This window comes from Alnus glutinosa, chromosome 14 (genome assembly GCF_958979055.1).
Source record: "Alnus glutinosa chromosome 14, dhAlnGlut1.1, whole genome shotgun sequence".
NCBI lineage: Eukaryota > Viridiplantae > Streptophyta > Magnoliopsida > Fagales > Betulaceae > Alnus > Alnus glutinosa.
This window is the reverse complement of record NC_084899.1, coordinates 14,159,366-14,182,298: the sequence shown is the minus strand read 5'-3', so window position 1 is coordinate 14,182,298 and position 22,933 is coordinate 14,159,366. Positions and strand designations below refer to the sequence as shown.

The 22,933-nt window shown below is 38.3% G+C and overlaps 1 protein-coding gene across 1 annotated transcript; it reads left to right on the top strand.

Annotated features, from left to right (window-relative positions):
• The first annotated feature begins 619 nt into the window (after window positions 1-619).
• On the top strand, window positions 620-22,740 carry LOC133856982 (E3 ubiquitin-protein ligase RGLG3). Its single transcript, XM_062292060.1, has 12 exons — window positions 620-777; window positions 1,886-2,207; window positions 17,048-17,132; window positions 17,226-17,366; window positions 17,456-17,569; window positions 19,388-19,485; window positions 19,584-19,663; window positions 19,744-19,849; window positions 21,155-21,276; window positions 21,361-21,529; window positions 21,610-21,666; window positions 22,424-22,740. Exons 2-12 carry the CDS (start codon window positions 1,899-1,901, stop codon window positions 22,505-22,507), a joined length of 1,365 nt encoding a protein of 454 aa, XP_062148044.1. The 5' UTR covers window positions 620-777; window positions 1,886-1,898; the 3' UTR covers window positions 22,508-22,740.
• The last annotated feature ends 193 nt before the right edge of the window (window positions 22,741-22,933 follow it).

The following is a 22,933-nucleotide window of genomic DNA, read 5'->3' as shown; positions in this document are numbered from 1 at the left end:
TAAAAAGAAGGGAGAGTCTGTGGATCATCTACTTCTTCATTATGAGGTTGCTTGCGTTCTATGGAATGCCATTTTTAGTCGTTTTAGTTTGTCTTGGGTTATGCTTCGTTGGGTGAGCGCTCTCGGAGTGAGGTTGTGTGGAAGATGGTTCATTGCTGCCTCTTATGGTGCTTGTGAAGGGAACGCAACAATAGACAGTTAGAGGACAAAAAAAGAACCATTAATGAGCTCATTTATTTTTTCTTTTATTCTTTGTACTCTTGGACGGTTGCGTTCCTTGCCCCTTTAGTAATTAGTTATAATGATTTTCTTGTTTTGTTTTCCTCTTCTTCTTAGTTGTCATTCTTGTATACTCCCTGTGTATTTGATCGCACTGTACGCTTTTAATGAAATTTCTCTAACTCATACAAATATATATATATATATATATATTTTATTGCAGGAATGTAGGATCCGTAAAGTTACTGTGAGCACGTGTGATCGCAGCCCATGTGATCGATCGTACCAGATTCTTTAATCTGCAAGAGAAAGTAGACTTAGCTGTCGACGTTAGAATTCAACGTTGGCACGCCAGAGGACTATTGCAAAGCCAGCCAATGAATAAGATAATATGACAAGACAACGATGGATAGGAAGCAATCGAGGCTTCTTCAAACGACCAAAACGTCAACCCTCAAAAGTCACCTTTGGAAAAGAAGAAGTAAAGCTACGTCTACAAAACTGCAGAATCGCTTTGAATCCCTTTTCTTCTTGCTCTTTCTCTCTAAATTCTTACAGGTAAGACGCTCCTTTCTGATTCTCTTCAACATTTTTGCCTTGGAATCCCTGTTTTTTCTTTCTTAGCATTCGTACTTTGATTACATTGGGTTGCAATGAGAACTCGGTATTTGAACTCCTTATAGCATTTGCGCCCTCTAGAAATTGCGGACATCTTGAGATTGATGTTATCGGTTAGTGTATATATATCGGGGAAATTGACAAACTTTTAACATAATGTTTCAATTTAGAGATTTCAACTGTGAGTTAAATGTGTGGAGAAAACGACATCGATAACCGCTTAAAGCAAAAATTTTATGGAATGTGTGTATGCTGGGCAAATTCTATAAGCATAATGCTCCGTATTATTCAGAAAAATTTGGTCAAAAAGATAGAACCTCTGAGTGTTGACCTTTATTTTTTATGGGTATGCGCTTATATGATAGGAGAAGTATGCTGATTTAAGAACCTAATTTTGTTTAAGTAATGAATATGAACCAAGTTACATATTATGCAGGCTGTTTAAGATTTTAAAGGTTCGTTTATCTGAGTAGAAATTATCCATGTTTGTCTCGTGTTCTGAATTCTGCCAAGTTTATATAACCCGAGTAGTGCAGGTTCGGTTCTTTTTGGCTGGGTTCATGTGTCCTGATTTGTGCCACAACATTGATTTTTGTACGGCATCTAGGTAAGTCTCACCTTATTGCAATAGGAATTAGGAAGTCCAGATGAGATTAGCAGTAAATTTTGTTGTGGCCATTTTATTAACTCCTACTGCTATCGAGGTTACTTTTATGCATAATTTCAAGGAGCTCCCAATATCAGCTAGGAATCTAAATATGGATCAGGAGTAGTAGAGGTTACAAAAGCAAGCGACGCTGTGATCTTTGAGGACACACTTATAATTATATATAGCTCGTGAGGAAAGGTTTTGCTGCAGACATTGCATAACTAATTGAAATGTGTTACCTGTTGCACTTTGTTTTGCTATTTTATTTGTTCCAAAGTATTTTTAATTTATTTCCTAATGTATTTAACTCTAGAAGTTTATAAAGTGGATATGTTATTCAGAAGTAAGCCCTCTGATTCATGCGCTGTATTGAAGTATATTTTTTCTTGGCATATGTAGGTGATATCCTGTTATGGGAAATGTGGAATCAGCATATGATGATTCCCATGACGATTTGCGGAGTCATCCACCTTCTTATGCAGGAAGTTCAACAGATACTCACTATCGACAGATATATCCTGATGCCCATGACGATTTGCGGATTCATCCACCTTCTTATGCAGGAAGTTCAACAGATACTCACTATCGACAGATATATCCTGATGCCCATGACGATTTGCGGATTCATCCACCTTCTTATGCAGGAAGTTCAACAGATACTCACCATCGACAGAAGCAGCAAACTACATGCATACCTGATAATTTTAAATCCTTGGATCAGGTTTTCACTGTTACTTTGACTTGTTGATAGAATTTGTGGTGACATTAAATGTTAATGGCTGGTTGATGCAAGTTCATTATTGGCAGAATGCTTTTCTTTTTTAGTTATAAATAAATATATAAGGTGCTTCTTCAGTTATTGAATGTCATGGGGCATCATAAGACGGCATCATCGATTTCGAATAAGTTGACAAGGATCATTCTGGAAGCTGGTCAATCATCTGAAACATAGATGTACAACTCATGAGGATCATCAATATTGACTACCATTTAGATGAGAAAATAGTTTTTAACGTATTGGTTCTTATTTTCTTCTTGTCTCTATTGCTAATAGGAAAAGCTCTGAGAGTTTTACATCATAAGTATTTTACTAGAATATCTTGAAAAGTCTTCCTTCTTTGTTAACAAACTCAAACACCTAAAAAAGAAGAAACAAATATGTAATTTGGGTATAAAACAGCATGAGCGTAACTATTTCTTAGCTGATTCTATCCCACTTATCCATTTTTTCTCTCCTCTCTTTGTTCTCAATTTCTTTACTTTTTCTTTTATATATCGAGCCATATTTTCTCTCTCCCTTCTCTCAACAAAATCTTTAAGACACATGTAGGTTTGTGCGAAGAGACTATTGCCAAACTAAGCTGAAGACCAATTTAGCATTTCCATAAAAGCAGCAAATGAGTCCACATTAGCAAATTACATGAAGTCCTTTTAATTGCTCTTGTGATTAACAGAATGCAACTTGTTTCAGGTTGGAATGGTTTAACCAAAACCAGTTTGTTCCCTGTTTCTTGATGTTTTGATCCTGACCCAACCTAAGCCTTAAACTTGTTAGTTCTACTAGACCTAGCCAGTTTGTTACCCTGGTCGAGTTCACCATATTGGGATAATCTCTTGAATTGTACAAAGCAACTCAGCTGGTCTGAGGGGATGTAGTCCTAATGTCTAAACTACTAGCATATAAAAAATCATATTGCTGACGCAGTTGGAGTTGCTTTATTTTATCTTCTTTTAACCAATAATAATAGAGGATTCTGTTACCCATTCGGAGTTCATTGGGTTTCTTGAACAAAGAAAAAAAAATATTGTTGGTTCAGTCTTAGATTCTCATCAAAATGACATATCGTTGGTTTCTTGAATATCCCTCCTTCACCAATTAGGGTTCTGTTACCCAGCATTCTTTTTAGAGGATATATTGGTTGAGCATTTTGTGGTAGGAAGTGATTTCATATGGGGAATAAACTTTAGATCTGGTATATAGAATGACCAATATGCAGGTAATTTTAATAAGAATATAACAAAAAACCAAGAATGTGATTTATCATTCAAAAAGAAAAGAATTTATGCTTCTAGTTAGAGAGGATCTACAATTTTTTTTTTCTTAAATCCTTGTTTGAATGGATCTCTGCAAACGCCTTTCTCAGTATCTCTAAATTTGTAGACTTTTATACTCTCTTTTCTCGTTCTTAACTTTGTTGGGTGCTTTCTCTTCTATACTTCATGTGTACTTGGGTTATGCCCCTTGTGCTCTTTTAATGAACTTAAGTACTTAATAGAAAAAAAAAAAATAATAAAAAAAAAATAAAAAACAAAAAGAGTCAAAATAAGGAACAAATGGTTTAAATAAGCTAATCCTCCTACATACTTTCTTGAGTTCTATTATATGCCTATATTAGTGGCTAAATAGCTGAATGGTCAATGTGAAAGTCCTTTGGAATCAAGCTGGAAGGGTTATCAATGTTATCCAGCGAAAAGGAAATTTGTTTTGTCATGAGGATGGTGCTTTCCAATTTAATTTGGTTTTGTGTGGATATTTGGCTTGGAATTTTTGAATTCGAATTATCGGTTTGAGAAGGATTGGTTTGAGCTTTAGGATGATCCTTCAAGGATAGAGATTCCTTGAAGTCAATTAGCAAGCTTTATATGGTAACAACTATATGATTGATGGTTTGCGAAGCTTGGAACAATGGACTTCATTGATGGGAGCTGATTCATTTAGTATTATTGGACTGTTGTTCTTTATAGAGTTTTAAGGGGTGAAATCACCTGTTATTCTTTTTTTTTTTTTTTGATAAGTAAGATTTCATTAAAAAGCGCAGAGGGGCGCAACCCTAGTACACAGGAAGTATACTAAAGAAGCCCCTATACAGAGGAAATAAAAGAACAAGAAAGTAAAAAGTCAGCGAACAACATACTACCCGGGCTATGCCCCGACACCCAAAGATATAACATATTAAGCACATTTCTACAAAGAGCCCCAATCGAAACCTCCACATCCTCAAAAAGCCTAGAATTTCTCTCATGCCACAAGCCCCACAAAACACATAAAGGAACCTGCTTCCAAATATGGAAACCAGGACCACGACCCAGCACAGTGCCCCAACTAGTCAATAAATCCAACACACTACTAGGCATAACCCACTCTACCCCAAACAAGCTATAAAAAAAACTCCAAACAACCTGTGCCACATCACAATGAAGAAGGAGGTGATCAACGGACTCCCCATGCTTCTTACACATAACACACCACTCTACCACCACAATACCACGCCTACGTAAATTGTCATGAGTTAAGATCTTTCCTAAAGCCGCTGTCCAAACAAAAAACGCCACCCGCTTCGGAGCTTTAACACGCCAAATACCCTTCCAAGGAAAAGAGGCCGCCTCGTGACACACTAAAGCTTTGTAGAAAGTCTTCACCTCAAAATTCCTCCTCTTGGAAAGATTCCACACCACCCTATCAACCTCTATACCGAACCCGAGTAGAGTATAATTGATCAAAGAAGGACATCACCATCTCCACCTCCCAATCCTGAGCATAGCGCGTAAAGAGAACATTCCAATGAATCACGCCTCCTACCACAGACAAATTATCCACCACCCAAGCATTAGGAGAACACGCAATAGAGTACAAAGCTGGATAACAGAGCTTGAGAGGCTTGTCCCCACACCAAAGATCATGCCAAAAGCGAATATGAGACCCATCACCCACCTCAAACCGCAAAAACTTGGCAACACTATCCCACCCCTTTCGAATAAACTTCCAAACACTGACACCATAAGGCCCCGTAATTGGTAAGGAACACCAACCTCCTTTCACACTCCCATACTTCACCTCAATCACCGATCTCCACAAAGCATCGCGCTCCTGAGAGAACCTCCAAATCCATTTCCCCAATAAGGCTTGATTAAAATTAACAACATTACGAACACCCAATCCACCAGCCTTAATTGGAGTACAGACTCGATGCCAATTGACTAAATGAAATTTAGTCTCATCACCCAAACCACTCCACAGAAACTCCCTTTGAAGCCGCTCCAGTTTCTTAGCTACACTCACAGGAATAGGGAACAAAGATAAGTAATAAGTAGGAATGCTAGAAAGAGTACTGTGAATCAAGGTCACCCTTCCACCCTGGACAAATAAAGTTTCTTCCAACTAGCCAACCTTCGTTCCACCTTCTCAATAATCCCATTTCAAATAGAAATAGATTTGAACGACGCCCCCAACGGCATACCCAAATAAGTCATCGGCAGAGACCCAATTCTACAACCCAGAATATGTGCCAAAGACTCTACATCATTCACCTCGCCAATAGGGACCAATTCGGATTTGCCTAAATTGATCCTCAACCCTGACACTGCTTCGAAATATAAGAAGATACACCTCAAATTTCGAACATGCTCGACATGTGCTCCACAAAAAATTAAGGTATCATTCGCAAACAATAAATTATTCACCACTAAAGCTTCATTACCCTGAAGCCCACTGAGAAGCCTGAAAGTAAGCCTTGGAGCATAGCCGCATTCAACATCCTGCTAAGCGCTTCCATAACCACCACAAACAGTAGAGGAGAAAGAGGATCACCTTGCCTAATCCCCCGCGAGCTCTGAAAGAAACCAGAAGGGACGCCATTAACCAAAATGGAAAATTTTACTGTAGCATGTAAAGGAGGAAATCCCAATTCACGTGATCATAAGCTTTCTCCAAATCCAGTTTGCACAATAATCCGGCCTCCCCTGACCGCCTTTGGCTATCCAGACATTCATTGGCTATAAGAACCGAATCCAAGATTTGCCTTCCACCAACAAAAGCATTCTGAGAGTTCGAAATAATTTTCCCCAACACTGATTTGAGCCTATTAGCAAGGACCTTAGAAATAATTTTATAGACCCCTCCCACCAAACTGATAGGCCTAAAATCCTTAACCTCCAAAGCATCAGCCTTCTTAGGAAAAAGGGGAACAAATGTTGCATTCAAACTCCTCTCAAACTGGCAACTATTATGAAATTCTGAACATACCGCCATAATATCTTTTTTGAGAACCCCCCCGCTTGGCTTCAATTTGTTCAAACAAAGCCAACAATTTATCTTCAAATTGGTCACAAGACACTCCTACTAGTTTGTAGTAACCCTTCACCCTCTCCATCACCCATCTAGGAAACACATTCGAAATAGAATCCTTGTCCATCTCCACTGCCAAAGGCAAAACCGATAATGGGCCCAAACCCTCCACCTCATCCCCTACACCACCCTCCACGTATACAGAGCTGAAATCATAATGGAAAAAGGAGGAGGACAACTCCTTTGAGCCCTCCTGTTCTCTAGGAATGCCCGCAGAAGACACACCCTCCCCCTCAGAAATCGAAACAGAAACCAGCCCATTCCTAGACATCGAACCGAAAGGGTCAGAAACCAAAGAAGGAGCAAAGGGGGAAAAATCCGAAACAACCAAAGTGTCCGAACTAGCCCCGACCACCAGCGCACCTTCTGCATTCATCGGAGAGTCGATCAAAGCAAGATTAGCCTCCGGACCCTCCAGACTAAGAATGGAAGACACAACCCCAGAAAAAAGTTCCGGATGAGAGACCAAGCTAGCCAAATCGTGAAAACCCATAAAAGAAGACGACCCACCAGAACCCTCTGGAGTCACCGGAAAAGTACCCATCCTTACCGACGAACCCACTCCATCCTCCCTAGCCGCTGCGACCGAATCAGGCCGATGGCCCTGCACGGGTCTGGAAGACTGGTTCTCCGGAGCAGAGAAACCGGACGTTCGAGACATGGGACACGACCCACCGAGAGGCTCAGAGACTGCCGAAGGATATTCTGAATCGCCATAGTCCAACGCCGGCGACGGACCTACCTCAGGACGCCCTACCGATTCCGCTAAAAGGTCACAATAGCTGGGTTTCGGGCCTTTCGGAACCCAACGCAGTCTTCTCTTCCTATTCTTATTTTTTTTCTCTCCCAACACACTTGGACTTAGAGCCAGGCCCAAACGAAGAAAGCCCATCACAAACCCTGCTAAGAGCTTGATCCACATTAGCCTTCAGCTTCTCCAGCTGGCTTTTCCACAACAAAAGAGAGGGAAACGTGTGCCCTTCTCCTGTCAGCAGATAATCTGCAAAAAGATCACCACAGAAGCTACCACCCTTGCCTCGAGCAGCAGATTTCATAGGCAACAAACTGACACCCATCCCATCCTTCACGTTCTCTGCGCCACAACGGTTACAAAAATTCTTCTCCGATGGCTTCTCTGATCGGGACAGCTCCTCCTCAGCCGAGTGATCACGGCACTTCTCACCTAACGGAGCCACCGGAAGAAACAGCTTCTTCTCCACCTCCGGACCTTTGGCACCTCTACGCAGGACTTCCACGAAGGAAGAAACTCCGTTTTTGCCGGGAGAACCAACCGGAATAAAGGGGACAGAACCTTCATTATCCTCACCACCTGCTCTCCGAATCCTCTCTGGAACTGAAGCTAAACGACCCGTGCCATGCCCATTCGGGATATTGAGAAAATCTCTAACCTTACCCAGCTCAAGAACAAATTTGCTCCAACCCCTCCCCTCATATCCTTCAGGAATGCAAATAAACCCTCTCCGGCCACCCACAGCGTAGACTGCCACTTCGAGAAATCTACCAGCTGCATTACCACCTCGTCTAACAATGAGAACCTTTGACCCCTCCCTGAAAGACCTAACAAAATCCTTATCCCCCAGAAACCACAACAGACTCTCCATCGTCGAAGCTAGCCACCCAACACTTTGAGCTCCAAGCAAAACCAGCCCTGAAAAATTCCTCCTAATTTCTTCCAATCTCACCACCGATGCTCCTTCTACCACTGAGAACACAAACGACTTCGCCTCCACCCAGCACCACCTCTCCATAATGCACTAATTGGAGACACCCCTGTTATTCTAAAAGCTTAAGCTAATAGGAAATAGTTAATTTAATTATTTAATTAATGTTTCAATACTCCCCCTCGTGTGGACTAAACCCCTCCCCTCTCTCAACAAGTGGGGCTCATCACCCAAAGCTAAAATGGGAGGTAATTTAAGGAGTCAATGTTCGAACTCAAAAACACTGCTTTAATACTATTTTAAATTTTAAATCATATGTTGTCCCAAAACTTTTAGCTGATAGAAAATGGTGAATTTAGTCATTTAATTAATATTCTAAAATAAAAACTATTGGAGAAAAAACAATCAAACTGAATTCTAGATTTTATCTTGAAAGTGCCTCTAAAGTAAATGATGTGTCCCATAACAATGAGGATTATGCCCCCAAAAAATCAGGTCTCGATTTTTGAAGTGCTTTATACATGGCAGTATAGTAGGTAATCTATTCAATTGAAACAAAGTGATAATGATGATTATGCCCCTAACTACAGGATGATATATACAGGGCTGTAAATGAGTCGAGTCAAGCCGAGTAGTGGCTATGCGAGCTCGGCTCGTTCACATTTTACTCGATCTCGAGTTGAGTTTGAATCTTAGGCTCGACTCAACTCGACAAGACCAAAAACTTGTGTGAGCTCGAGCTCGAGTTCGCCCATTAGCCGAGGCAAGTGCCTTACCGAGTACTTGGCTCAACAAGGCACTTTGGACACTGTCTATGGTCTATTCCTCTGCTGTGGCGACTGCACCACCACTGCCAAGAGTGCGTGGGTGCTGCAACCTATGACATGATTAAGGAGTATTGCCCCAAGGAAAAAGAGGTCATGATCTAGTACGAAGAGTGCATATTACGCTACTCAAAAGTTAGACCGATCGTTCTTCTCCAATAGGAACATGGATCCTGGTATTAACTCATCGAATAGACACTGTTTTTGATCCATATCACTTTAACCAGTTATTGATGGTGATGATGAACGACTTGATTAGCCAGATAGAGTGTTATGGATTTGGTAGGGAAGAAGATGGAATTGGGAAGGTGAAGAAAGACTTGAAGAAGTAATTGTTGAAGGATTAGGGTTGTCTGGAAGTGGAAGAGGCGTGATAGTGTAGTTGTTGAAAGTGTTTCAAAAAAGAAGACGTGTGATGGCATGGGGAAGGGAAGCATCAGAGTGTGGAGCTCAAGATAGTAAAGATGTCTCAAGAAGATATGACAGGTGTAAGGTGGGATTTGGATCTGGTTTGGTTAATTGATTTTACGCTTGGTATCCATGGATTTGGTTAAGAGTGAGGATTGATTAGGACACACGACAATGGCCCACGTTAGACGTTAGTCTATAAGAAAGAAATCCAAAATTAGCATTATAAATTTATAGCTTTGTCAGAAGGATTTGGCTTCCCTCTAGTTATTTAATTATTGGAAATTTTTGGTTGTTTAAACAAATGGTAGAGATTGTAAGATTGTGAGAAAATTTGCTAACAGTGATAAAGATTAAGATTGTTCTTACAATTTTCACATTTGAACAATTAGAAATTTTCAGTGATTAAATTACTATAGGTAAGGTAAATCCAGTTAGAAATTACAAGAGCTTGGCTTTGTTGGCTCCAAGGTTGATTCTTCCTTATTTACGTTTCATTCATCTGCATCTTAATTTATGTAGATGACATTATTATTACTAGGGGTAATTACCTTTTCTCCCATGAACTACCAATTTTTGCAGATACCCCCCATGAACTACCAATTCGACCAAAATAGAGCATCCAACTATCAAAGTTGCACGTTTTCCTCCCTTCAGTCAGTCAGAGGCGTTATTTTGGACGGTCAACGCGTCATGTGCGCATCACGTGCCGTTTTACAAGTTTTTTTTCCTCTTTTGCCCTCACTTTCAATGACCCAACTTGACACTGCCAACACGCATTTGTCCCAGCTTTTTTTTTTTTTTTTTTTTTTTTTTAATTTTTTTTAATTTTTTATCTTTTTGTTTTCCTTTTTCCAGTCCCTCTTACGTGTAATGAGACCTCACCAACTCTTTTTCTACCTGGGAAAACCTCCAATGTTGAGAGTAGACAAAAACTCCGCGCAACCTCCTTTTCCTTCCACAGCATCACAGACTCTTGAGTGAAGCTCTCTACAGGCGGAGACGTGAAGAAGACGAAGCCCATTGCCATGGCAAAAGCTTTCTTGAGTTGCAGGAATGGGACCCAAATGCATGCGTAGAAGACAATGGTGGCCATGCACAAACGAGACCTAGAAAGTAGAAGGCAAATAATTTTTCTTGTTTGTTTTGTGCGAAAGCTGATACGAAGGAAACTTGGAGAAAACGGTCATTTATATTGCAAAAAAAGCGTTATGAAAAGTTGCAAGTTTTCTTTTGGCTACAATTGGCATTGTTAAGTTACGTTATTCAACCAAAGTTACATGATTCACGACTCGTGGACGTGATTCTTTTTTTTTTCAACAAATTTCCATCTTCGTCGCCATATCATACGTTTAGTATTTCTTCTTCACATGATGGGTCGACCTGGCCTTGAGTGCTCATATAGCTTGGGAAAATGATGAAAACCGGTCATGTCTAAATTTTCCCTTTTCAAAAACCTTATGCAATATTTTGTTAATTAATTTAGGTTTCTACAACTATATTTTCCTTATAAATCAAATGCTCTGTTTTGGAGGGTCTAAAACAGAGCATTTGATTTCCAACTTGCTATTGGATGCTTCATGACTCACTGTGGTTGAACGCTATATATATATATATATATATGAGGCATGTCACTGTTGCGATCCATGTTCATAAGACTTTCAACCAAGCCTCTAACTATACAGTTAATAATTTTTCGTGAAGACTTATTATTGAAAATGAAAGCAATAAAGCAAGAGTTTAAGAATTGAAGGAGCAAAATAATACTCCGTAATTATATCTCAGAAACAGAGTTTGGAGATTTCTGGGTTACAATAGCAAATATATCTGGAATTATTTGTGGCGAACACATTGCAAAAAATGCTTGGTGTCGCTTCTCAGGTTGGGTAATTTTTCTGCTCAAGTTGGAACTTTTCCAGGCTGAGCACTAAGTGGTTTTATGCACTTAATGTTGAATAATTAGCACCGATTTTTTCTTCTAAAATGAAGCTAGTTGGTTTTGTTGCATATATAAACTATTGCTGCTTATAGTTGACATGGATAATTAACAACTGAAAAGGGTATTGTGAATTTGTGATGTTGGAGGCACTGATATAATGAAAATTTTGACGTTTTCAATTCTGTCTCCTGTCTCCAAGCATGTCCAAGCTGTGTTTCAAGCCTGCTTATAATCCATATACTGAACCTAGCTTGGAGATTTTCAAGTAATGAATAATGTATTTCTCTAATATGGCTATTTTATCTTTAGCTATGAGAAAAAAATTCATAAAATATCCTTTATTGTTTCCAGTCACCATGAAGGCTTTGGGAAATGGGTAGAGGTTGGAAACTCTAGCAATGGGTGGACGTCTCAGCTTTTCCCGATCTTTGCGGCTTTTTGAGATTGGTTGGTTGAGAGAAAAGGAGAGCGATCCTGTCACTTGAAGTCGTTGTCGTCGTCCAGTCTGTCATGTGTCGACGACAGGGACCGCGAGCTTTTGCTCCCCAAAGACGTATGTGGTGGAGCCCGTGAGGGATCGCAGCATTGGCAGAAACTTCAACTGCCAGGTCTCGCTGCCGAGACTCTCCAGCGCCGGTAGCAGCTATTCGAGGAGCTTGTTGTTTTCCGGGGAGCTTTTTCTTATTTCTTCTAGTCGTGTTAAATCTGATGAGAGAGAGAGAGAGAGAGAGAGAGAGAGAGAGGATTGAGGGAGATGAGGGCAAAAGTGGAAGAAAATTCATTAAAAATGCACGTGATGCGCACATGACGCGTTGACTGTCCAAAATAACGCCTCTGACTGACGGAAGGGGGGAAAACGTGTAACTTTGGTAATTGAATGCTCTATTTTGGTCGAGTTGGTAGTTCGTGGGGGGTATCTACAAAAGTTGGTAGTTCATGGGGGGAAAATGTAATTACCCCTTATTACTACCTCCATACCATCTACTATTGATGATATCTTGCAACTCCTTCGCGCTGACTTTGCAGTGAAAGATTTGGGCAAACTCAGTTCTTCCTTGGCATTGAAGTTCTACCTCTACAGTCACGACTCCTCTTATCCCAACGCAGATACATTATGGATCTATTGCAGAAAACTAACATACTAGAAGCAAAACCAATCACTTCTCCAACGTCTTCTTCTCATATCCTCTCAGCGTATAAAGGTGATCCTATGGCAGATCCATCCCTATATCGTAGCACAGTTGGGTACCTGTCTCTCACTCAACTTGACTTGGCATTTGCTGTGAGTCGTGTATGTCAGTTCATGCACCGCCCAACAAAGCTTCACTGGCAAGCTGTAAAGAGGATTCTTCGCTATCTCAATCGCACATCGTCACATGGCTTACTTCTCAAAAGAACCAGGTCACCTATTCCTGAAGCATTTTTTGACACTACTGGGCTGGTTGCCCTGATGGATGATGCTCGACGGGTGGCTATTGTGTTTTCCTTGGTCCTAACCTCATCTCATGGAGCTCTCGTAAACAGCCAACCATCTCTCGTTCATCTACTGAAGCCGATTACAAATCCATCGCAACACCGCGGCATAATTGCTATGGATACAGGCTTTACTTCGTGATCTTGGAATCAAGATTCCCTCTCCACCAAAACTATGGTCTGACAATATAGGTGCAACTTACCTCTCGGTAAATCTAGTCTTCCATGCCATAACAAAGCACATGGTGATTGACTTCATTTCATCCGAGATCATGTTGCCGACAAATCCTTACAATTCCTTTTTATCCCCAGTAAAGATTAGCTACCAGATGTTCTTACCAAACCCATTGTGGCCACATGATTCCATGAGTTTTGTAACAAGCTCAATGTCTGTTTTCCCCCGTTGAACTTGCGGGGGGATGTTAAAGCATATCACGTGTTATCCAAAACAACACATATCCAAACCAATTCTAATCCTATACGAGAGTCAAGTGATAAGAGATTAGAATCAAACAAGTAAGTGATTAGAGATTAGAATCAAACAAGTGATAAGTTTGAATTCTATCACAGTTAGGAGTCTTTTGGTAAATAGCTTTCTTGACTTCTATTGTAGTTAAACTACACTTATAAAACCTTATAAATATCAATACAAACTCACTAGATAAGTACGGTGCAAAGCTAATACAATTATATTCATGTGAATTCATATCTACTAACTAAGTAATGTGGGACTCAGCATTTATGACCATCTTTATAAACCACTCACTCTATGTAGGCTACTCCTTATCTTCCTAATGTGACAGTGGTATTACAAACCCCCCTCTTAAACCCCTGATGTCCTCATCAGGACCATGTCATGCGGTACTCCAGTACCACATGGCCTGGCATTATTAGGTAGATTTGATACTTATTCTTAACGTCCCAGAAAAAAGCGCTAGCCACATTTGTGCTATCATCTACTAACTTAGTAATGTGTAACTTAATACTAATGAGTCATGACTATCTTTATAAATCAACCATTCTATGTGGATTACTCCGTATCTTCCCAATGTAGGACATGGGTATTACACTTGATGCCTTGAGTATTCTTCTCATCCTTGTTAGGTAGATTATGTGGATTACTCCCTATCTTTTCAACGTGGGTCATGGGTGTTGAACTTGATGCCTTGAGTATTCTTCTCATCCTTGTCCCCATTGTTTTTTCTAACAAGAGAACGCACATTATGGGACTGAGAAGAACCCATAACAAAAGGGGTTAAGAAACACACTCAAGACATTAGTTCAAATAAGAGTGAACCCAGTCTGTTACCAATTGAAAGAACTCGTGGAACAGTTCTAACCGCACAAACAACATAACAAAAGGGGTTAAGAAACACACTCAAGACGTTAGTTCAAATAAGAGTGAACCCAGTTTCCAATTGAAGGAACTCGTGGAACAGTTCTAATTGCACAAACAACAATACTAGAAATAATTTGTGAATTAAAATATTGAACTAAGACAACATGAAGAACACAACCACAAAAATAATCGCAAATTCACAACACAAGATTTTCTTGATAAAGTGGAAAACCCTTTGAACACATGAAAGGAAAAAACTACTACGGGACAGCCAAAGGTAGGAAATCATATATATATATAAAAGCCGGGTTCTAACTAACTGGTCTTTTAAGTAAAAAATCGGTGAATTTTAAAGGTTGAACAGGTTTTATCATGATTTGAATAAATTTATTGTGCTTTAATGAAAATATCATGGGTATGAATCTTCGTGAGACCAAAATAAAGGCTTTTTCGCATTATAGCATTAAGTGGTGAGAATTTTTTAAAAAAATCTAAAATTAAAAACTTTTCCTTATCATATATATATATATAAAAGCCGAGTTTTAACTTAGAGTTAGCCTATAATTGTGACACATGGCGTGAACCCATCATTTTTAAATACTGACCCGGTCTTTTAAGTAAAAAACCGGTGAATTCTAAAAGTTGAACCGATTTTGTCATGATTTTAATAAATTTATTGTACTTTAATGAAAAAATCATGGGTGTGAATCTTCATGAAACCAAAATAAAGACTTTTCGCATTATAGCATTAAGTGTCATTATAGCATTAAGTGGTGAGAATTACCACACCGACGATAGAAAAAATTCCTGCTTTTTCTATTTATGTTTTGGTAATCAAAATCATGGTTTTCTTCTTACTATTTTTCTTCATACTCATTTTCATTATAAACTATACCTATGGGAACAAAGATTTTAAAATGTTTTAATTTAGAGAAATTTTTCTTGTACACACTTTGTACACAAAGTCCTACGTGATACACACTAAAAAAAAAAAAAAAATTAGAAAACGTAATGCGTATCACACTAACAATATCAGAGATTCTTACTATTAATCTTTCTATTAATGCTTTGATAATCAGAATCCGGGTTTTTCTCTTGCTACTTTTTCTCTTTACACTTCTTTCCATTTTAAACTATACATCTGGGAATATTTTAAATGTTTTAATTTATTTAGATAAAAATTAAAATTATGGTTCTTTTGATAGTAAAATTTTATATGATTTATATATTGATGCAATGTTCTATGTGTAATGGAGATGGTTTTTTAAGTTTCAAAATTAAATTATAATTAATAATCCCGCGCATTGCGTTGGTTATGAGCTAGTTACTATAATGAAGAAGATCCAAAATACAAACATAGACACTTATACAACCCTTTTGCAAGGCTAAGACTCCGTATGACAATAATCTCCCTACTTGCCTTCCTGCTACCCAATCTTCTTTGAGTGCTTTTCCTCACTGATCCACTAGTAGACTTCTTTGTGGTTCAAGGATGTGTATGATGTGGTTTGAACAAAACAAGAGCAAAACATGAAGAGAGGGAATGCTTGAAGCTTTGTACAAATCTGGTCATGGAATCAAAGTAAAATTGAAGCAAGCTACCTCTAGAGGTTTTCTCTAGGTCTTCTTTAATCTCCTTGCTTAACCTCAGAAATGAGTATGAAAAAACTGTTTATATGAGGTCAAGAAAAGACACAAAAACGTCTTCGGATTTGTGCAAATCACGGCGTCACGTCAAGAGGGCGGTTAGGGTTTCATCGCTAACTCTCTGACATTTGACAACTTTTTGTAGGCGACGTCAAGACAGCCTTCTAACGGGCTACTGACGTGGCAGGGCAGAAACTCTCTGTGGCTTCATGTCATGTTCACATCTTGACGTTGCAAGGCAGTGACTCTCTATAGCTTCACGTCATGTCCACGTCTTAACATCCTTCTAACGTTTTAAGGCAGTGAGCTCTATGTGGCTCTACGTCATGTTCACGTCTTGACATTCTTCTGACTTATCAAGGCAGTGAGGTCTCTATGGGTTTGCATCATGTCTATGTCTTGACGGGCTTCTTGGGCTCTATGTGGCTCCACGTCACATCCACGTCTTGACGTCCTTCTGACGACAAGAATAAAAACACCCAAAAACCTATCTTTTTCACACTGAACACTTAGGAAATTAAATGATTTACAAGTAGGATTTTGGACACCGAATTAGGCCAATTTCTAAAATCTAATAGATGTTTAAAGAAACCTGAAGATAATTTTGAAGAAAACGGGAAAGTTGAAACAAACAAAATCCTTGATGAGACCAAATTATTTGTAGGGAGACCATATATAATGTAGTCATAATACACAGCACTTGATTGAATATTCTAGAAGCATAGAAAAGCATGTTGCCTACTGCATGATCATGACTGCTCCATGGTCTCAAATCTTCAAGGAACTGTCATGAAACTACAGATTATTACACCATACAAAGCATTGCGAGACTCTCTCTGGTTGTATTATATTAGTAATTTAATGTTAGCAATTTGAGTATCTTCAAAGAAAAATAATGCTACATATCTTGAGTGGCAGTCATTCAACTTCAGAAAAGATATATAACCAAATAGAAGGAAAACACAGAGTTTTGGGAATTATCTTTTTAACTAACATTTGCATGTGTTTTTTTCAAATAGATAGTCCTGGGGAATGGGTTTTATATATACGTGGTGTTAATTATACTTGTTATTTTGTCCTAATGGAACTCGCATAGTAACCAGGAGTGGCACCCAAATTTTCAGGTTATCTCTGCATTAAGGGAAGCTGGCCTTGAATCATCAAATTTGATACTTGGTATTGACTTCACTAAGAGCAATGAGTGGACAGGTGATTCTTTTTTCTTCTTTTTTTGAAAAGATAAAATAGTTATCAATAATTTGGGTTTTCTAAGTAAATAAAAATCACATTCAATGATTGTAGGCAAGTATTCATTCAACAGGAAAAGCCTTCATGCAATTGGTAGCACACCTAATCCGTATGAGCAAGCAATATCTATTATTGGTCGCACTTTGTCTCCTTTTGATGAAGATAATTTGATACCATGTTTTGGGTTTGGAGATGGTTAGTATCTTTTATTCTCTGCATTTGGTAGAAGATGCAAAGAAATTTTTCCATTGCGAGTTATCTGATAATGTCTATTTTTTTTACAGCAACAACACATGATCAATATGTGTTCAGCTTTTATCCCAATCACCAATCTTGTAATGGTTTTGAGGAAGCTCTTGCACGTTATAGAAATATTGTTCCGAACTTAAATCTGTCAGGTTCTTTTACTAGTTTTCCCTTGCTGCTTATCTACATATTCCTTTTGCCAACAGCTAATGAAGTTTGGTTCCTATGTATCTTTTCCCTCTAATCTTCTCTGCAGAAGGGATTGCTTTTTTCTTTCACATCGTAATTTTTGTACTTTATAGCTGCTAATACAAAATGCATTACAAAATAACAGTTTTATTGATGATGATGCCGGACTAGTAACTCTTTAGTTAGAATAGGAAAGACATTACTTGTAAGTTTTCCAGTACCAAGAAAATTTCTTGCTTGCCAAATTTTCTTTCCCCACATCTAAATGTCTTTTTAGTGCCTTGAACGTTGTCCTCTAATTCAGGGTATTGATTATCTAAGAAGTCCTTGCAAACAACATCAATAACATCCATTTCCAATGCAAGTTTAATTTTTAATTTCCTATCAAGTCACATGTACCTGGTGGGTTTTGAACCTACAGCCTCTCCTTTCTCCCTTTACTTATAAGGGGAGGAGGTGCCATTTTTTAATTAGAGCTCATTTGCAACACATGTTCAATTTTAATGTTAAAATGGATGGAAATTTGCGCACATGACTTACACATGCAAAATTTATATTTGAAATGTCCAATTTACCCTGCAACCTAAGAAAAAAAAAACCAATTTTTTATTTTTTATTTATTTATTATTATCTAAAAAAAAAAAAGAGAGAGAAGAAGAAGCAAGGAGTTGAGTAGTGGCTGAACCTCCATCACGGCTGACGGCTGTAGTGGTGGTTTGGCCGTCCCCAAAATCGTTTTTGGGGGTGACCGAACCACTCTCAACCACCCCCAAAGTCATCTTTTGGCGGTGGTCGAGCCACCCCCTCAACCCTCTCTCTCTCTCTCTCTCTCTCTCTCTCTCTCTCTCTCTCTCTCTCTCTCTCTCTCTCTCTCTCTCTCTCTCTCTCTCTCTCTCTTAGTTTCTTTTTAAAATTTTGTTGTCTTTTTGGAGGACAAATGCGAAATTCTAACTCCTGAAATTGTGGTATTTTAAATAAAAAATTTGCACGTCTGGGTCACGTGTGCTGTTTCTATCCATTTTAACGTCAAACTCTAGTGAAGGGTGTTAACTACAAGAAAATGATAGCTGAAGAGGGTCAAGTGTCACAAATGGTATGTTGGGGGTAAGTGCAAATGAGTTGTCAGTTCAAAGGGAGTGAGTGTATTTTCCCCTTCAATTTTCGTAATGATATGTTGTTAGTCATCACTGTTTTTATTTATTTATTTCTTTTGACCTTGTCTTTGTGCGAGTGTGTGTCTATTTGTGTCTTGCCTTTGTCTTTTAGCTTGTAATCTTGAGTCCAAAATTTTGAATCTTGGGTTACTAACAACTCAATGCAACTCTAGTAAGCCTTATTCTCAATTTATAAGATTTATCTTCATTGATCCTTTGCCTGATTGATTGGAGTTAGCTACAAATACCTTTTTATCTCCCCTATATTAAGCTATCTTTTTTGTCACTTTGTGTGTCATATCTTTCTCCACTATGCATGTTATATTTATCTGGCAGTGTCATCAGCTTTCAATCCAGTGTTTGATAAGCTTGTCATCATAATTTGTATGTAACTTTTCTGCATTGCTAATTATATGTGAAACCTTTGATATGATCTTTATGATGGACGCTATATGTAGGTGACCTCTTTATGGTATCACATTGGCATTTGAGACATAACTTGTGAATCACATTTTGGGTTTAAATGAGATTAGCATGGTTCAGACCCAATAGAAAAGAGACGTGGAGGAAGAGAGGGAGGCAGATGCATATATTTGATTATGACAACTTTCCAACCCTTGTTTGTAGGTCCAACATCATTTGCCCCAATAATTAATGCGGCAATTGACATTGTGGAGAGAAGCAATGGGCAGTATCATGTTCTTGTCATTATTGCAGATGGACAGGTTCATTGAACATGTTTTATCCCATGCTTTATTTATTCTTATTTGGGTTTCATTTTCTCTTCTTTTAATCTTTTCCTTGTTGTCGGGATTCTATATAGGTTACTAGAAGTCCTGATACCCCACCAGGAAGGTTCAGTCCACAAGAACAATTAACTGTAGACTCCATAGTTGATGCTAGGTAAGGCGACTCCATTCGTATTCATGATTTGTTACATTGAGTTGTCCGTGCTTTGTTTACGGTATCATTCTCCTAAACAGCCAATATCCTCTCTCAATCATTTTGGTTGGAGTGGGGGATGGACCGTGGGATGCAATGCAGCAATTTGATGATAACATTCCTCACCGCTCATTTGACAATTTCCAGGTACTTGGTAAATGTCTGACTACATATTGATTTTTCACTTTTCCTTTAGCATCTGTACTCACGGTCTATATGAAGTTTCATACTTCCATATCTAGGTCAGTTCCCACCAAAGGGTTGAAATGTGGTGGCTGGTAGATATTTAGATATGTGGTCATTTTGTTTAACTAATAAAGCATGAGCTTTCTGTTCAAAATAATGAGTTATCTCTTTCTCTTGTGATTGGTGTGCTAGCTGCATGTCTTCTCCATTTCTGTGCTCCTTTTCTGCCCTCTTAGCACCATAAAAATATAGTTGAAGCTTATCTTCATCTTGTGTAAGCTTTGATCATGAAATGGTTGAAAACTTGCATACCAGAAAGTAGAAATTTGTAAAAGACGAGATGCATACTTAAAGTTAACTGTAAAATTGGTCACTGGTCGATGAAATTGTTTCTAAATGCTCGTATGAACTCATGGGATGGTATATTGCTGCATGTTGGAGTCCTTCCTCAGTGCAGTTAAAAACATTCGGTGTGAATAGTCAGTGGTTGCTCACAAGGATGTCATTTGTTGGATACTCTGTTAGAGTAAGGAGTTTGAGGTTAGATCTTTTTGTAAGTCATTTTGAGAAGCCACACATGTTATTTTCCCTCAGCAGAGTAATTTGCCTGCTGGTGCTCCTTCCAAGGTGTCTTGGGTAAAACTGTCAAATGTTTCACTTAAGAAAACTATGTTCCATTGGTACGGAATTCATGGAGAAATCATTTCTCAATGTATGCATTCTGTAATGCTGTAGTCTATTTCCTTTATCTAAGTCACGTTTAAAATATTCAAAAAAAAAAAAAAAAATTCAACCAGTCAGTGAATACTTTTTGAATGACTTTGGCTACTACCTGAGCCACAGAAATCTTTTTGAAGGAGCTTGGCTTTTGCTATCAAGTTGATATATATCATCTATGGAAGTTTTTTCTCCATCCATGTCTTCACTACTTCAGGTCCTTGCATTTGGGTTATGTACCTTGCTTTGATCTAGGAAATACAACTTAACAAACAGTCATGACCAATGAAGGATTTGGTTTGAGATGGTCTCCTTTGGGGTTGAGAGGATGACTGGCTTAATTGTGCTTTTGGAAGATAAATCAGTTCATTGACAACAGCATCTGGTTTGTCCTAGTTCAAAAATCTCACCTAGTATGAACCTAACACCGTGAAAGATCGTTCTATGCAGAGTACTCCATTTTGGATAGTTGAACTTTTGATGAATGGATGATAATATGATACCTGTTTTTTTTAATTATTTATTTCACTTTTTAACTCCCTCTTGCAGTTTGTCAACTTCACAAAAATCATGTCTGAGAACACCGAAGCATCAAAGAAGGAAACAGCCTTTGCACTTGCTGCTCTCATGGAAATACCAATACAGTACCGGGCAACACAAAATTTCATCATGTAAGGCCAAGAGTTGCAGTTTTCAGTAAATATGTAATTCCAGTTTAGGGAATTCTGAAAACATCAAACACTTCCACTTTGCAGTAGAGAATCCGGGGACCATTTACGTACAAGACCACTTCCACCTCCACAAGAGGTGATCAATCATGATAATGTAATGAGAGAGATGATCTATCATGATAATGTAATGAAATCATCAGTCCCAGACGTGACAAACGATAAAACAGTTGAGCCAACAGCTCCAGTGGAACAAGTAATTTCAATTCCCCCTAATTCTCCTTCACATTTATATTCAAATCAGAATGGTCTAAGATATATGTTTTCTTATTCAAGGTCTGCCCAATTTGCCTGGTGAATCCTAAGGACATGGCTTTTGGATGCGGTCATACAGTAAGTTGAAGCAAATCTGTTTTTCTTATGTGGTGTTACTATCATAATATAGTCTAGTGGACAAATGTGCTGTCCTGTCCAAGATCAAAATGATAGAGGAAGTTTAAAAAAAAATAATAATAAAAAAAAAATAAATAAAAATTAAAAATAAAAATGGTAAAAAGGAATCTTTAAGGTGGTTCATCAAAATATTATCTATAGTTGTGATTTATTTTTGTCTTCACAACGCCTGGTGTTTTTTTTTTTTTTGCTTCCCCATGAGATTGCTTCGTAGAACAACCTCGAGTATACAAACAAATTGCAGATATGTTGGATAAATAAATGATATGCAGTTGAGCGTTTACAAATTTAATGAACATTAAAAATGTCAATTCATGAAATGGTATGAATGTTCCATTATCATTTTTTCTTGGTTGTAACCTAGAGTGCCCCTTGGAAGACCACTTATTTTTTGTTTCGAGGAGAAAGACATTTCTTATTGCTCCTGTTGTAAAAGTTGTTGGGAATCATCTGGGTACCACATGAAAGTTGATCTGAAAACAGTGTTTACTAGGGTTTTTTAGCATTTGGTTATCACATAAAAAAGAAATTTTAAATAGAAGATGGAGAAGAAGGTAATATAAACCTCCAGAAAAAAGTAGGGAAGATATTAATACAATGACTTTGCAAAATCCTGTAAAAATTCACACAATTACTTTTATGGGTTTGACTTTCCTTCAAGTACGTCATATTTATCGTTATGTTTTCTTTGTTCAAGACTTGTAAGGATTGCGGTGGGAACATCTCATCATGCCCTATTTGCCGGGAGCCCATAACAACACGCCTGAGACTCTATACTTGATTACTTCCTCAATACTAAAAGCTTCACTGTTTATGAGAACATTAATTGATCTCAGGCAACATTACCATTATTCTACCGTTTGTAAATTTTTAGTACGTTCAGATATATGGAAGCTATTTGAAATGTTTCTCTTCTGTGTATTGCCTAGACAAATTGGTGGATGTGTTTGAGCTGCATTTCTCCCCTCTTTTGTATCTTTATATATGTACATATATTTATTTCTTTCTTCCCAATGCAAGAATAATTGTCTCCCTGATGGATTCGAAGTTTAAACCTAAATCTTCACCTTGTAAAGTGAAGAAGTCTCAAACAAGCACAAATTTTATTAGTGAATACTGATAGCAATATTGTTCGTCAATGCTCTAGTTAGACATGCAAACTGGTAGTAATCGCTCTGTTTTGTTTGGTCTTTACTTGAACACAATC